Source organism: Cervus elaphus, chromosome 22 (assembly GCF_910594005.1).
Source record: "Cervus elaphus chromosome 22, mCerEla1.1, whole genome shotgun sequence".
In the NCBI taxonomy this organism is placed as follows: Eukaryota; Metazoa; Chordata; class Mammalia; order Artiodactyla; family Cervidae; genus Cervus; species Cervus elaphus.
In genome coordinates this window covers 50,789,422-50,801,736 of record NC_057836.1, presented here as the reverse complement: position 1 = coordinate 50,801,736, position 12,315 = coordinate 50,789,422, and the positions used below count along the sequence as shown (strand labels likewise).

The 12,315-nt window shown below is 36.2% G+C and overlaps 1 protein-coding gene across 7 annotated transcripts in view; it reads right to left on the bottom strand.

Moving 5' to 3' along the window:
• Positions 1 to 12,315, bottom strand: part of SLC41A2 (solute carrier family 41 member 2) — a 127,375-nt gene that overhangs the window by 25,238 nt on the left and 89,822 nt on the right. For all 7 annotated transcript variants that reach the window (XM_043881108.1, XM_043881114.1, XM_043881109.1 and 4 more), the window contains 3 exons: positions 11,449 to 11,528; positions 4,371 to 4,502; positions 1,725 to 1,873 (listed from right to left, as the gene is read on the bottom strand). In XM_043881108.1, coding sequence (XP_043737043.1) covers positions 1,725 to 1,873; positions 4,371 to 4,502; positions 11,449 to 11,528 — 361 coding nt within the window. The remainder of the gene's footprint in view (positions 1 to 1,724; positions 1,874 to 4,370; positions 4,503 to 11,448; positions 11,529 to 12,315) is intronic.

The following is a 12,315-nucleotide window of genomic DNA, read 5'->3' as shown; positions in this document are numbered from 1 at the left end:
TTAGATCTGCTGTGTGAATTACTTTCATTTTCTGGCTTAAGTTCTGTGCTCTATCATCTCTATGCTTTTACTCAGTAATCTCCAAAAGTTTTAGCTTATGCAGTCCTTCAGTATAAATAAGTATACTTTACTTAACACTGTGATAATATGCTTATTGTAAAGCAATCATAAAAACAGAAGAAATACTTTAAACAAATGAGGTAGACATACATAAGAAGTTTTCATCTTTCCTTTATGTACACAATGCATTGTTTTGCATGTACTTCACTTTTAAAATCACTGATTTATATCAGAAGAACAAATCTCATAGAGTATTTGTGAGAATAAAATAAATCTCTACATCTAGAGCACTTAGAACAACACTGGTCATATAGGTAACATGGTAGATGTCAGTTAATTTGGTTAACATTATTACTGTCAATGCAGTTTTGTTTTGACTGGAATATTAATAATTCCACACACTTATCCTCCAGTCCCACTCCTACAAACCCCTTGAAGGCCAAATTCATATGATACCTTTTCAAAGAATTATTTGAATGCATCTCCTAAGTTAGGATTTCTCAAAGTAGGAGGTACTAAATCCTACAGAGCTTAGCAAGAAGCCATGGCTAAAAAGCTAAAATAAAGATGGAACAGTTGGAAAAAATTAAGGATGGGTTTCTAGAAAATGAGGCAAATGAAAAAAGAAGTGATTATTAACCCTAAGAAAAATAAAATACACAAAAAGGAAATATAATACATTATTTGGCTCTGTAGTGAACAACGCTTGTGTGTGTTAGTTGCTTGGTCGTGTCTGACACTTTGCAACCCCATGGACTGTAGCTCACCAGGCGCCTCTATCCATCGGGATTCTCCAGGCAAGAACACCGGAGAACACTATAGGGTTGCCATGCCTTTCTCCAGGGGATCTTCCCAACTCAGGAATCTCCCAGGTCTTCTGCACTGCAGGCAGATTCTTTACCATCTGAGCCACCAAGGAAGCCCAAACAATGTTTAGATAGACCCAGTGACAGAAACACTGACTACCAATTTAACCCCAAACTGTGATATAACCATGTGGGAAAGATACAGCATTATACCAGCCCCCAAATCCTCAACTTTTGTTAGGAAAAGTCTAAAGGGAATTAAACATGAACTAGAAACTTAGGTATATTACTTTAAAACTCATAGATAAGTACCAGAAGAAATTTAAAAACAACAGGGAAAACGGAAAGATTTTCTTTCTAGAAACTTCTAGAAAGATAAAAGTAGTTTTGTATCATGAGATCAGCAGTGAGAATGGCATCTGCTCTTCTTTTCAACAGTAACACAAGTTAAAAAGCAAGGAAGTTTTCTCCTTGCTTTCAAAATTTTAAAAGAAAATTTAAAAGAAACAGAATTTTATATCCAGTCAACCTATTCAAAGCATTTTACAACATGCAAAGATTCAAAAATTTTTCTCCTATGCAGCACTCTTCCTCAGGAATTTATCTGCCAAGACACATTCATACTAAAGAAGAGAATTAAAAAAGAGAGAGGGGGGGCGGAACACAGAATCCAGAAAATAGGAAATCTAATAGGTCTATTGATCAAATCGTATTAAATGTTATCAGTTTTAAGAAGATCAATAAGAAGACATTCAGCTGATTTTTGAAATGTTAAAAAATTTCTTGTGCTTTTAGCCTTAGTTATACTTTAACATTAATCTGAACATAAAAGAAATTACAAGAAGTTTTGTCTCTTACCTGTAATACAGCAGCAAATAAGTATACTACTACAAAGATCACAGTTAAAGAAGTGTGACCACTTTTCATCAAATGAATAGTGTAGAGGAAAATTAAATGTCCAGGTATCACTAAAAGCAGTAGAACTTGAGCGGACTTATTGTTTACTCCTGTAATATAAAATATAAAAGTTGTTAAAACAAAATCATATATTGGTGAATAATAGATCATAGTTATTAAAATTTGAGGATTACTTCAAGTTATTACTACTATAGTGCACAGAATCACATAAAATTCAATTGCTAAAAATAAATTTCAACTATTTATAATTTGTTTAATTTTTAGAAATTTTCCCTATATGTTATATATTAATTAAATGAAAGGTGGTTGATGAAAGCTTGCTGTGAAGAACACTGATCAAACTATAACATTATAAAAACAGAGGGAAGACAAAAGAAAAAATATGAAGTTCTTAAAGTACTGGAACGTATTTTTTTTCTACATCATTTAATTCCTTATTATTGTTCATTTTAATAACTAAATGATACCTAATCATCTTCTAATAGAGGTTTTTTGGTCATTAAATATTTTAATTTTATTTTTCTTTTAGAAGTCTTCACTGCTATTAAAAGACTGGGTATTTCTGAACCTCATTCAAAAGTTACACTTATTACAATACATTTATTTTCATCAGAAAAAAAATGTTGTCAAGAATTGCGAGGTTTAAAATTGTGGTTTAGAGGCTTTCCTGGTGGTCCAGTGGTTAAGACTCTGAGCTTCCACGACAGGGAGCATAGGTTTGATCCCCGGTTGCATAAATTCTGCATGCCCGCCACATAGTGCAGCCAAAAATGAGCAAAATAAAATTGTGGTTTAGTTTTTTGGATAGCATATGCCTGGGACATAACAATGTCCTTGTAACTGAGGTTATCCCCTCTCATTCTGCTTGTTGGGGACCAATGCCTACATTTAGAAAGGTCAAAAAGATTAATGTATGAAAGAGTGTGTGCTATGTGGTTAGTTGCTCAGCTGTGTCCGACTTTCTGCAACCCCAAGGACTGTAGCCCGCCATGCATCTCTGTCCATGGGGACTGTCCAGGCAAGAATACTGGAACAAATGAAGAAACAGACAAAGGATTAATCTCAAAAATATACAAGCAACTCCTGAAGCTCAATTCCAGAAAAATAAGTGACCCAATCAAAAAATGGGCCAAAGAACTAAACAGACATTTCTCCAAAGAAGACATACAGATGGCTAACAAACATATGAAAAGATGCTCAACATCACTCATTATTAGAGAAATGCAAATCAAAACCACAATGAGGTACCATTACACACCGGTCAGGATGGCTGCTATCCAAAAGTCTACAAGCAACAAATGCTGGAGAGGGTGTGGAGAAAAGGGAACCCTCTTACACTGTTGGTGGGAATGCAAACTAGTACAGCCACTATGGAAAACAGTGTGGAGATTTCTTAAAAAACTAGAAATAGAACTGCCATATGATCCAGCAATCCCACTTCTGGGAATACACACCAAGGAAACTAGATCTGAAAGAGACACGTGCACCCCAATGTTCATCGCAGCACTGTTTATAATAGCCAGGACATGGAAGCAACCTAGATGCCCATCAGCAGATGAATGGATAAGGAAGCTGTGGTACATATACACCATGGAATATTACTCAGCCATTAAAAAGAATTCATTTGAATCAGTTCTAATGAGATGGATGAAACTGGAGCCCATTATACAGAGTGAAGTAAGCCAGAAAGATAAAGAACATTACAGCATACTAACACATATATATGGAATTTAGAAAGATGGTAACGATAACCCTATATGCAAAACAGAAAAAGAGACACAGAAGTACAGGACAGACTTTTGAACTCTGTGGGAGAAGGTGAGGGTGGGATGTTTCGAAAGAACAGCATGTATATTATCTATGGTGAAACAGATCACCAGCCTAGGTGGGATGCATGAGACAAGTGCTCGGGCCTGGTGCACTGGGAAGACCCAGAGGAATCGGGTGGAGAGGGAGGTGGGAGGGGGGATCGGGATGGGGAATACGTGTAACTCTATGGCTGATTCATATCAATGTATGACAAAACCCACTGAAATGTTGTGAAGTAATTAGCCTCCAACTAATAAAAAAAAATTTTTTTTAAATAAATAAATAAAAACATATTACTTTAAAAAAAAAAAAAGAATACTGGAGTGGGTTGCCATGTCCTCCAGGGGATCTTCCCAACCCAGGGATCGAACCCAGGTCTCCTGCATTGCAGGCAGATTCTTTACCACCTGAGCCACTAGGGAAGCCCATGAAAGAGTATGTTTCCCTAAATCACCTAACAATGTTTTCTTATATGCACAAGGTTCTTCTTTCCTAACTTATATCCTAACTTAACAAGATATCAAAGAGAAAGATAAAAAAGAAAAACTATACAAAGTTCTTTAACAATTGCAGAATTGATCCACAGTCTTTTGTTGTTTCTGTTCACTGAGATTCAGTGAACAAAATCTACTCTATTTAAAATCCATTTGGCTCTCAGAAACAGAAAATTGGGCAACATTCATAAACAAAATATGTATTCAACAAATGTTGCCTGCCTGTACTCAGAGAGAGGAAGAGTTCCAGGAATAAAATATGCAAAACTCCACGAGCACCTACCTGGACCAAAAAAAGTTCTAAAAGGGTAGTAACAACCTTTGGGTTCATCAGGCAATTCTCCTGGAATGCTGTGTAAATGAAGGTAGGTAGAAATCCTACTGGCCTGAATGGCCACCAAATTACCACCAATACCTGAAATAGAAGAAAAAACAAATAGTTAGCTTCGTATTTTCAATAATGTGCACAGATTCAACTGAATTTATGTCTCTACGTCACCCCCTGGGCTAATAAAACAGAACAAAGAGTTCTTCTAAATGTTGATTTATTTGATGTTGATGTAGATATTTCAAAGGCATAAAATTCCTGCTATGAAAGACTCATTCATTGTTTTTTCAAATCTAACTCACTGTTTGGTCTGAAAGCAGAGTAAGTAATTTTTAAAAATTACTATCGCAATCAAGATGTAAAACTAAGGTAACAATATGTTTCACATTTATCATCTTAATAAATGTATTCAAATAGATAAGGTTTGATACATGTCTTCTCAGATTACTGAAGAAACTGGTATAAGACACTGAAAAAAATACTCAAGAAAGTGATCTTTTAACCTAGATTATCCTCTTATGTACTCTGAGGAAGAGGAGTTAATGCAAAGAAGCAAAATGAATTCCAAAGGGTGGTAAGTACCCCCAGGGTGAATTAGGACACCCAAACTCTTCCTACTTTGACAGATTGTGAGAGAAAGAGATAGTAGCCATAAAAACAAGTAGGAAGAAAACAACTGAAAATTTCAAATTGCTGAATGCTGAGCATGAGCTAAAATAATCATTAAGAATACCTGTGAACCCTGGACACAAGGGGAGTCTACACCCACTGTCAACTATTTCTGCAAGCATCCCACGAGTGCTTGTGAGATAGACTCAGGCAGGACAGAACACTTGAGAGAGCCAACCTTGGTGGCACACAGCAAGGAATCACATCCAGGACTTGCCTGGCGGTCCAGTGGTTACGAATCTGCCTGCCAACGCAGGGAGCACAGGTTCCGTTCCTGGTCTGAGAAGATCCTCCATGCCACAGAGCAACTAACGCCTGTGAGTCACAGCTACTGAGCCCTCATGCTCTAGAGCCCATGCTCTACAAGAGAAGCCGCTACAACTGGAAGCCTGCACACTGCAATTAGAGAGCGGCTTCCGCTCGCCACAACTAGAGAAAGCCTGCACCCAGTAATGAACACCCAGCACAGCCAAAAATTAAATACATCAATAAATAAGTTTTTAAAAAAGAGAAAGAAACTGCATCCATTTCTGACTCCCTCTCTTATATGAGGGCTTCCCTGGTGGCTCAGATGGTAAAGAATCCGCCTGTGATGTGGGGGACCTGGGTTGGGAAGATCCCCTGGAGAAGGAAATGGCAACCCACCCCAATATTCTTGCCTGAATCCCCATGGACAGAGGAGCCTAGAAGGCTGTAGTCCATGGGGTCGCAGAGAGTTGGACATGACTGAGCGACTGAACAACAATAACAACAAAAGTGGGATCATCTAAACTGAGTCCAGCTGGCTGATTCTAAATATAAAAGTTTTCACTATAAAAAATAAAAGTCTGTGGATGAATGGAGTAAGCAAATATCTGCAATCTCTCATCATTCTTACCACTGTTCTGCTCAAGTGGGAGAATAAAGGAATGTTTTCTGTAGATACTGAACAAGAGAGACTCAGGCCTCAAGGATACCAGACACAAGGCGGTACTGATGGAAAATAAGGATGAATTGGAAGTCTGCATAATTAACAGTGGGATTCCTTCAGACCTTCATTTTGCTCCAAGGGACGGGCAGGATTCTAACATCCCAGAGTGGAGGTTTGATGTTCAAACTTGGAGGGCTCCCCATGACATGGGCAACCAACCCCACCCCAATCTTCCAATAGTAAAGTGCCCAGTCAACCACCCTCTCCCACCTCCAAGCTACTTAGCTTCTCCATGCCTCAGCTGCCTTCCTGTAAAACAGAGAAAACAATCCCTCTCTCATAGAGATGATGACATGAGCAAGTTTGTGTTTATGCTTGGAGACTTCACCACTCTTTTCTCATCAACTGATAGACCACACTGATAAAAAAAATCAAAACTACGTAGAAGTTTTTTAACAACATTATCAATCAACTTGATCTAAAGGACATTTATAGGACACGCCACCCAACAACAGCAGAATACGTAATTTTTACAAGTTTACACACGGGAACATTTACACAGAGGAACCACACTGTGAGCCATAAAACAAGTTTCAATAAATCTGAAATAACTGCAACATACAAAGTATGTTTTCTGGCCACAATGGAAAAGATGGATATCTGAGAATTCCCCCAAATGCTGGAAAGTAAACAATACACTTCCAAATAACCCACAAATCAAAGAAAAAAAAAATCACAGAGGAAATTTTAAAATATTCTGGATTTAATGAAAATGAAAACACAACATATTGAGATTTGTGGGAGGTACGTAGAGTAGTACTTAGAAATTCACAGCATTAAATCTTATATTAGAAAAGAAGAGTATGACTCTGTATAAAATAACTGATAAGAAACTGCTGTGTAGCACAGGGAATGCTACTCAGTGCTCTGTAATGGCCTATTTGGGAAAGACTCTAGAATCTTAAAAAAACAAAAACAGAGTGGGTATATGTGTGTGTGACTGAGTCACTCTGCTGTACCCCTGAAACTAACACAACACTGCAAACCAACTATGCTCCAAAAAGCTTTTTAAAAAACGCATGTAATGAGACCAGCGTGACTCTGAGTTCAAAATCCAACAGTGACAATATGAAAAAAGAAAATTATCAGCCAGTCTTGTGAATCAAAATAAATGCAAAAGATATCAATCTGCTGGCAAACCAAATCCAGCAAAATGTTAAATGTGTAAAATACATCACCAAAAAATCAGATTTATCTTAGGAATGTAAGACTGACATAATAATTGAAAATAATACATATAGCACATTAACAAATACATGAAGGGAAAATATGATTATATTACATGAATAAACAGAAAAGTTGATAAAATTCAGCATTTTATTATTTATTATTAAAAATGCTTAGCAAACCAGGAATTGAGGGGGACTTCTTTAAACTGATAACCACACATATTCACCCCCCCAACACACATCCATGCACATGAAATCTGTCATATACAAAAGAAGTACTGCAGATCAATAAAGACTGATATAGATTTTTCACTAAAGTGTTTTTTAATTGCACATTTTTAAATTCAAAAATTAATATTAAATGGAAGTCTTTTAGTTACTCTATTGTAAAAGCCCTAAGTAAAACAGTTCATTTTAACTCAGGTAAACAGTTTTCACGGCAGTCACAGCATTACACTTCATATATATTGTTCTCCTGTCATGTAACATCCAACAGATAAGGTACCAAGAGCTCAGAACAGTTACTAATTGTTTGCTCTTTACATTCTGTAACATATACAGCCACTATCTCAATCAAGCTCCAGGCATCATGATAACAGAGGGAATTTGTCTCACTGCTAGCTGTACATAGCAGACACTGATCTAATTTGTTGGATAGCTATTTCATATTTTAAAATATAATTTTAACTAATTTATTTATTATAATTGGAGGCTAATTACTATTCAATATTGTGGTGGTTTTTGCCATACATTGACATGAATCAGCCACAGGTGTACAAGATAGTTATTAAACACCAAAAAAATACCAGTGGGGGTGTAAAGGAATTGTGAATTAGTAAAGGTAAATCGGCCAGTCTTGGATGAAAGAGTTCACTCTTCTTCTGGGATACAAGTAGAAAAGGTTAAGAGCAGAGGTTAAGAGCAGGCACTCTTATAGGTCAGAAGAGGGGCAAAGGAAGAGGAAGGAGAAGGAAGCTGGGAGGTACCGGCCTAAAGCCTCTGTCTTCTCTGCACAGCTGCCCTACAACAAACATTACAGGAACTTCTGGCAGGTGGAAGACAAAGCTAGATGGAAATCTGAATCTACAGAAAGCAAAGAAGAGTGCTGAAAATGTTAAATATATAGGGAAATATAAAAAGATACCAACCCCTCAGTTTTAATCTTTTAAAAAAATAACTGTGTGAAGCAAAAATGTTACAGGGTTTATAACAAAGTAAAATGTATGACAAAAAGAGCTCATAAGAGTGAAATCGCAAAAGGACAAGACATAAGGTTCTTGTACATAAAGGATAAGAGCCTTATCTCTTATCCTTTATGTAAAGTGGTATATTGCTGTTTGAAAGAGACTGTGATAAAGATATAATAAGCCCTAGATTAGTAGTTCTCAAAGTATGGTCTGGAAAGAAGGTTAGAAGGAAGGTTAGATTCAGAAATTCTAACTCCTAGCCAACAGAAGTACCACAAGGGGAGGTTTACATCATATATTAGCATGGAAAAAGCTTTACAAAATTCTGTGGAAGAGAAATCTTTTTAACCTAATGTTTCCCAAACTTCGCTGACCACAGAACTCACTTTTCAAATTATACTTATTAACATATCAAGAACTATTGTTACAGGAAATATATTTTAGAAAACGTGACTGGTTCTAAGAGATGTTAATAAATTTTAAAAGATGCCCTAGATATGAGTCCTTATCTTTATTTGAGGATTAAATAGTAGGCATAGAGTCACCTGCCACATAGTAGGTACTTACTAAATAGAAAATGATGATGATGATATGATAAAGACTATGACAAAACAGGGATCTTTTAAATAGTACATGCCTTAGTGCATATAAAATGAAATTCAATTCTCAGAAGTTCCACTTTTTCTGAGGAACGTGGAATGACTCTTCTCTATCAGTGTTTTTAATGAGTGGCATTTAACACTAGAAAGAGTTTACGGTGATACCCAACTAAGAGGCTTACTTACTGAGATTAAAAAAAAAGGTTTACCACCATGCCAAACCATACACAGACTTCCAAAGATAGCACTTCAGCAAACTGTTTCTTATGGAAGGTGAAATCACAGAGAAACTAAAACTTTACTACTAAGGGGGTTGTAATTTAAGTTAAATTTCTCATTGAGATGCTGGGCATCATGGTTCTAGCTGGGCAACACGGTTCTAACAGTCATTGTTGGATAATATTTATGCTAGTAAACTCATCAAATAATAGTCATTGAAGAGCATTTGAACAGGGGGTAAGAAAGTAGTAGCTATTCCAGGCAGTGAAAATTACATCTCTGTACGGCCACAATACAAGAATCAAATCATGATGAAGGATATAGTTGTATGCATATAGGGAGAGCCTTGATAGCTAGGGAGAAAAATTCTAATTTGATTGGACAGGCAGGAGAAAATCACTGTTAAATCCCATTATCTTAAAACTAATGTAATAAAAACAATGCTTAAGGTAGACTAGTCTTCTAGTGACATTCAATTTGTATCGAATAGGGAGTGAGTCAAGAAGGCTACTTTATTACTTGACTGATGGCTGGACTGAGATGTTAGTGGACTATGGTGGTAAGACACACTTGTTATATAAATAAATGAACAGATAAATTATGTTAATGTGAAAATAGACACATTATATATAGTTTGGTCATTATCTATTCAAAGAGGATGAAGAGCCAGGTAGAATCAAATGGCTCTGTGATTTTACAGGCAGGGAGAACGGTGGTATCAGGAAAACCGGGAGGGGCATCTCTAGGGTAAATTTATTCATTTACTGCAAAATTAAAATGTTAAGTAAAAATTTTAGATATGGGGACTTCTCTGGTGGTTGAGCAGTTAAGAATCCATCTTGCAATTCAGGAGACATGAGTTCCATCCCTGGTTGGGGAACTAAGATTCCACACGACTCAGAGCAACTAAGAACCCACACACCACAGCTAGAGAACTGGCGTGTGGCAATGGAGATCTCATGTGCCACAAGTAAGACTGGATGCAGCAAAATAAATAATTAAAAAAAATTTTAGATATGAAATTAGATGTTAGAGAATTTGCCTCTGTAGAACACATTTTCTTATTCATAAATATATAAAAAGTGATTTATATTAAATGTGTATATCCTCTGATATAGTTTCCTCCAGGTAGAATTATTTTAAATTATATTGGCTCAGGTTATCATGCTGCTGCTGCTGCTAAGTCACGTCAGTCGTGTCAGACTCTGCAGCCCCATAGACGGCAGCCGACCAGGCTCCCCTGTCCCTGGGATTCTCCAGGCAAGAACATTGGAGTGGGTTGCCATTTCCTTCTCCAATGCCTGCAAGTGAAAAGAGAAAGTGAAGTCGCTCAGTTGTGTCCAACTCTTAGTGACCCCATGGACCGCAGACTACCAGGCTCCTCCGTCCATGGGTTTTTCCAGGCAAATTATGAAATCCAGTTTAATGACAGCCAGCCCTAAAGCCAGTGGGACTGGATTAAAATTATCTTTTAAAAATGGAATTCATATAAAAATCCCTGTGAATTTAACTATTATAATTCCCATTTTATAGATAAGAAAAAACATAAGGCAGATCTGAAAAGGATCAGCAGAGGAATGATAGATTTTAATGGGCTGAATTGACTTTAGCAATGCTTAAACCTAGCTAAATCTAATTTAGCCACAAAAATTGATGAGGGCAGCAACAAAACAATGTAACATAGCATATAAGATAAGCCCAAAGTAAATAATAATAGACTATTGAAATATCCTATGTGGCTCAGATGGTAAAGAATCTGCCTGCAGTGCAGGAGACCCAGGTTCAATCCCTGGGTTGGGAGATCCCCTGGAGAAGGGAATGGCTACCGGCTCCAGTATTCTTGGCTAGAGAATTCCATAGACAGAGAAGCTACAGTCCATGGGGTCACAAAGATAAAACACAACTGAGTGACTAACACTTTCTTTTTTCATTCTGCCACACTAACTTTAAAAATTAAGTATGTCTGACTCTTAAATTAATGTCTAGAGATAATATTAAGTGAGAGTTTTTTTTCAAAAATATGTTCTGTATACTGAAATTACTGAATGTAATTTCTACCACAAGCAACAACCTGGTACTGAAAATAAAATGGATAGAACATTTATTTATTTACTAAATGGATAGAAATAAAATGGAAGAGAGACCTCTGAATTCAAAGATTCCTGTTCATACCTAAGAATACAGAGAGATACCACATCATTATGAAACAGTGATTCTTACCATTAATAACTGGTGTGTAAACAACAATCCCAACCAAGTTTGGATCAGATACAGTTGTGTCCAGAATAAGGCCCCCAATGCTGAAAGATATAAAATCATGTAATTTAGGGAAGAGGAAAGGAAATGGACTAATTTGAAATTGTTTTTTATATATAAACACTCCTAGTTTTAAAAATAAATAGCTATTTTAAAAATTGAATAAAAAGAAATTAACAGTAAAAATCAATGTCAAAAGTAAAATGTTGATAATAAAACATGGCATAAACTGTAGTCCCACATTTCAGGGCTCTCCTTCTGGTCTATATATTTACATATGCTATTTGTAAAAAGGAAAAAAACATATACTTTCAGTGCACTAAAATGTCTGGAAGGGGAGAGGGGATCGGGAAAGGGAACACATGTAAATCCATGGCTGATTCATGTCAATGTATGGCAAAAACCACTACAATACTGTAAAGCAATTAGCCTCCAACTAAGAAAAATAAATGGGAAAAAAAAGAATAAAAACGGCAAATAAAATAAAATAAAATGTCTGGAAGGACATATAAAAAATTACTAACAATGTCTATCCCAAGGGCTGAGACTGACAGGAGACTCACGGTTACTTTATATCCTTCTTTGCTTATTTGTTTTTTTAAAGTCATGTGCATTTTATTATCTTTATAATTTGAAAATTTTTTAAAGAGTATTTTTTTACATCTGAAGTAAGCAAGCCACTAAGAGATAACTTTTATTCTGTTCACATTAGATATAGTACATGACAGTGTCTTATCATTGTTAAGTTAAAATAATGAGTTGTAGCCAGAGGAGGAGCTGAACTGGAGAACAGAGGTCCAGAAAAGTAACATGCTTTTTCCTTTTTATATA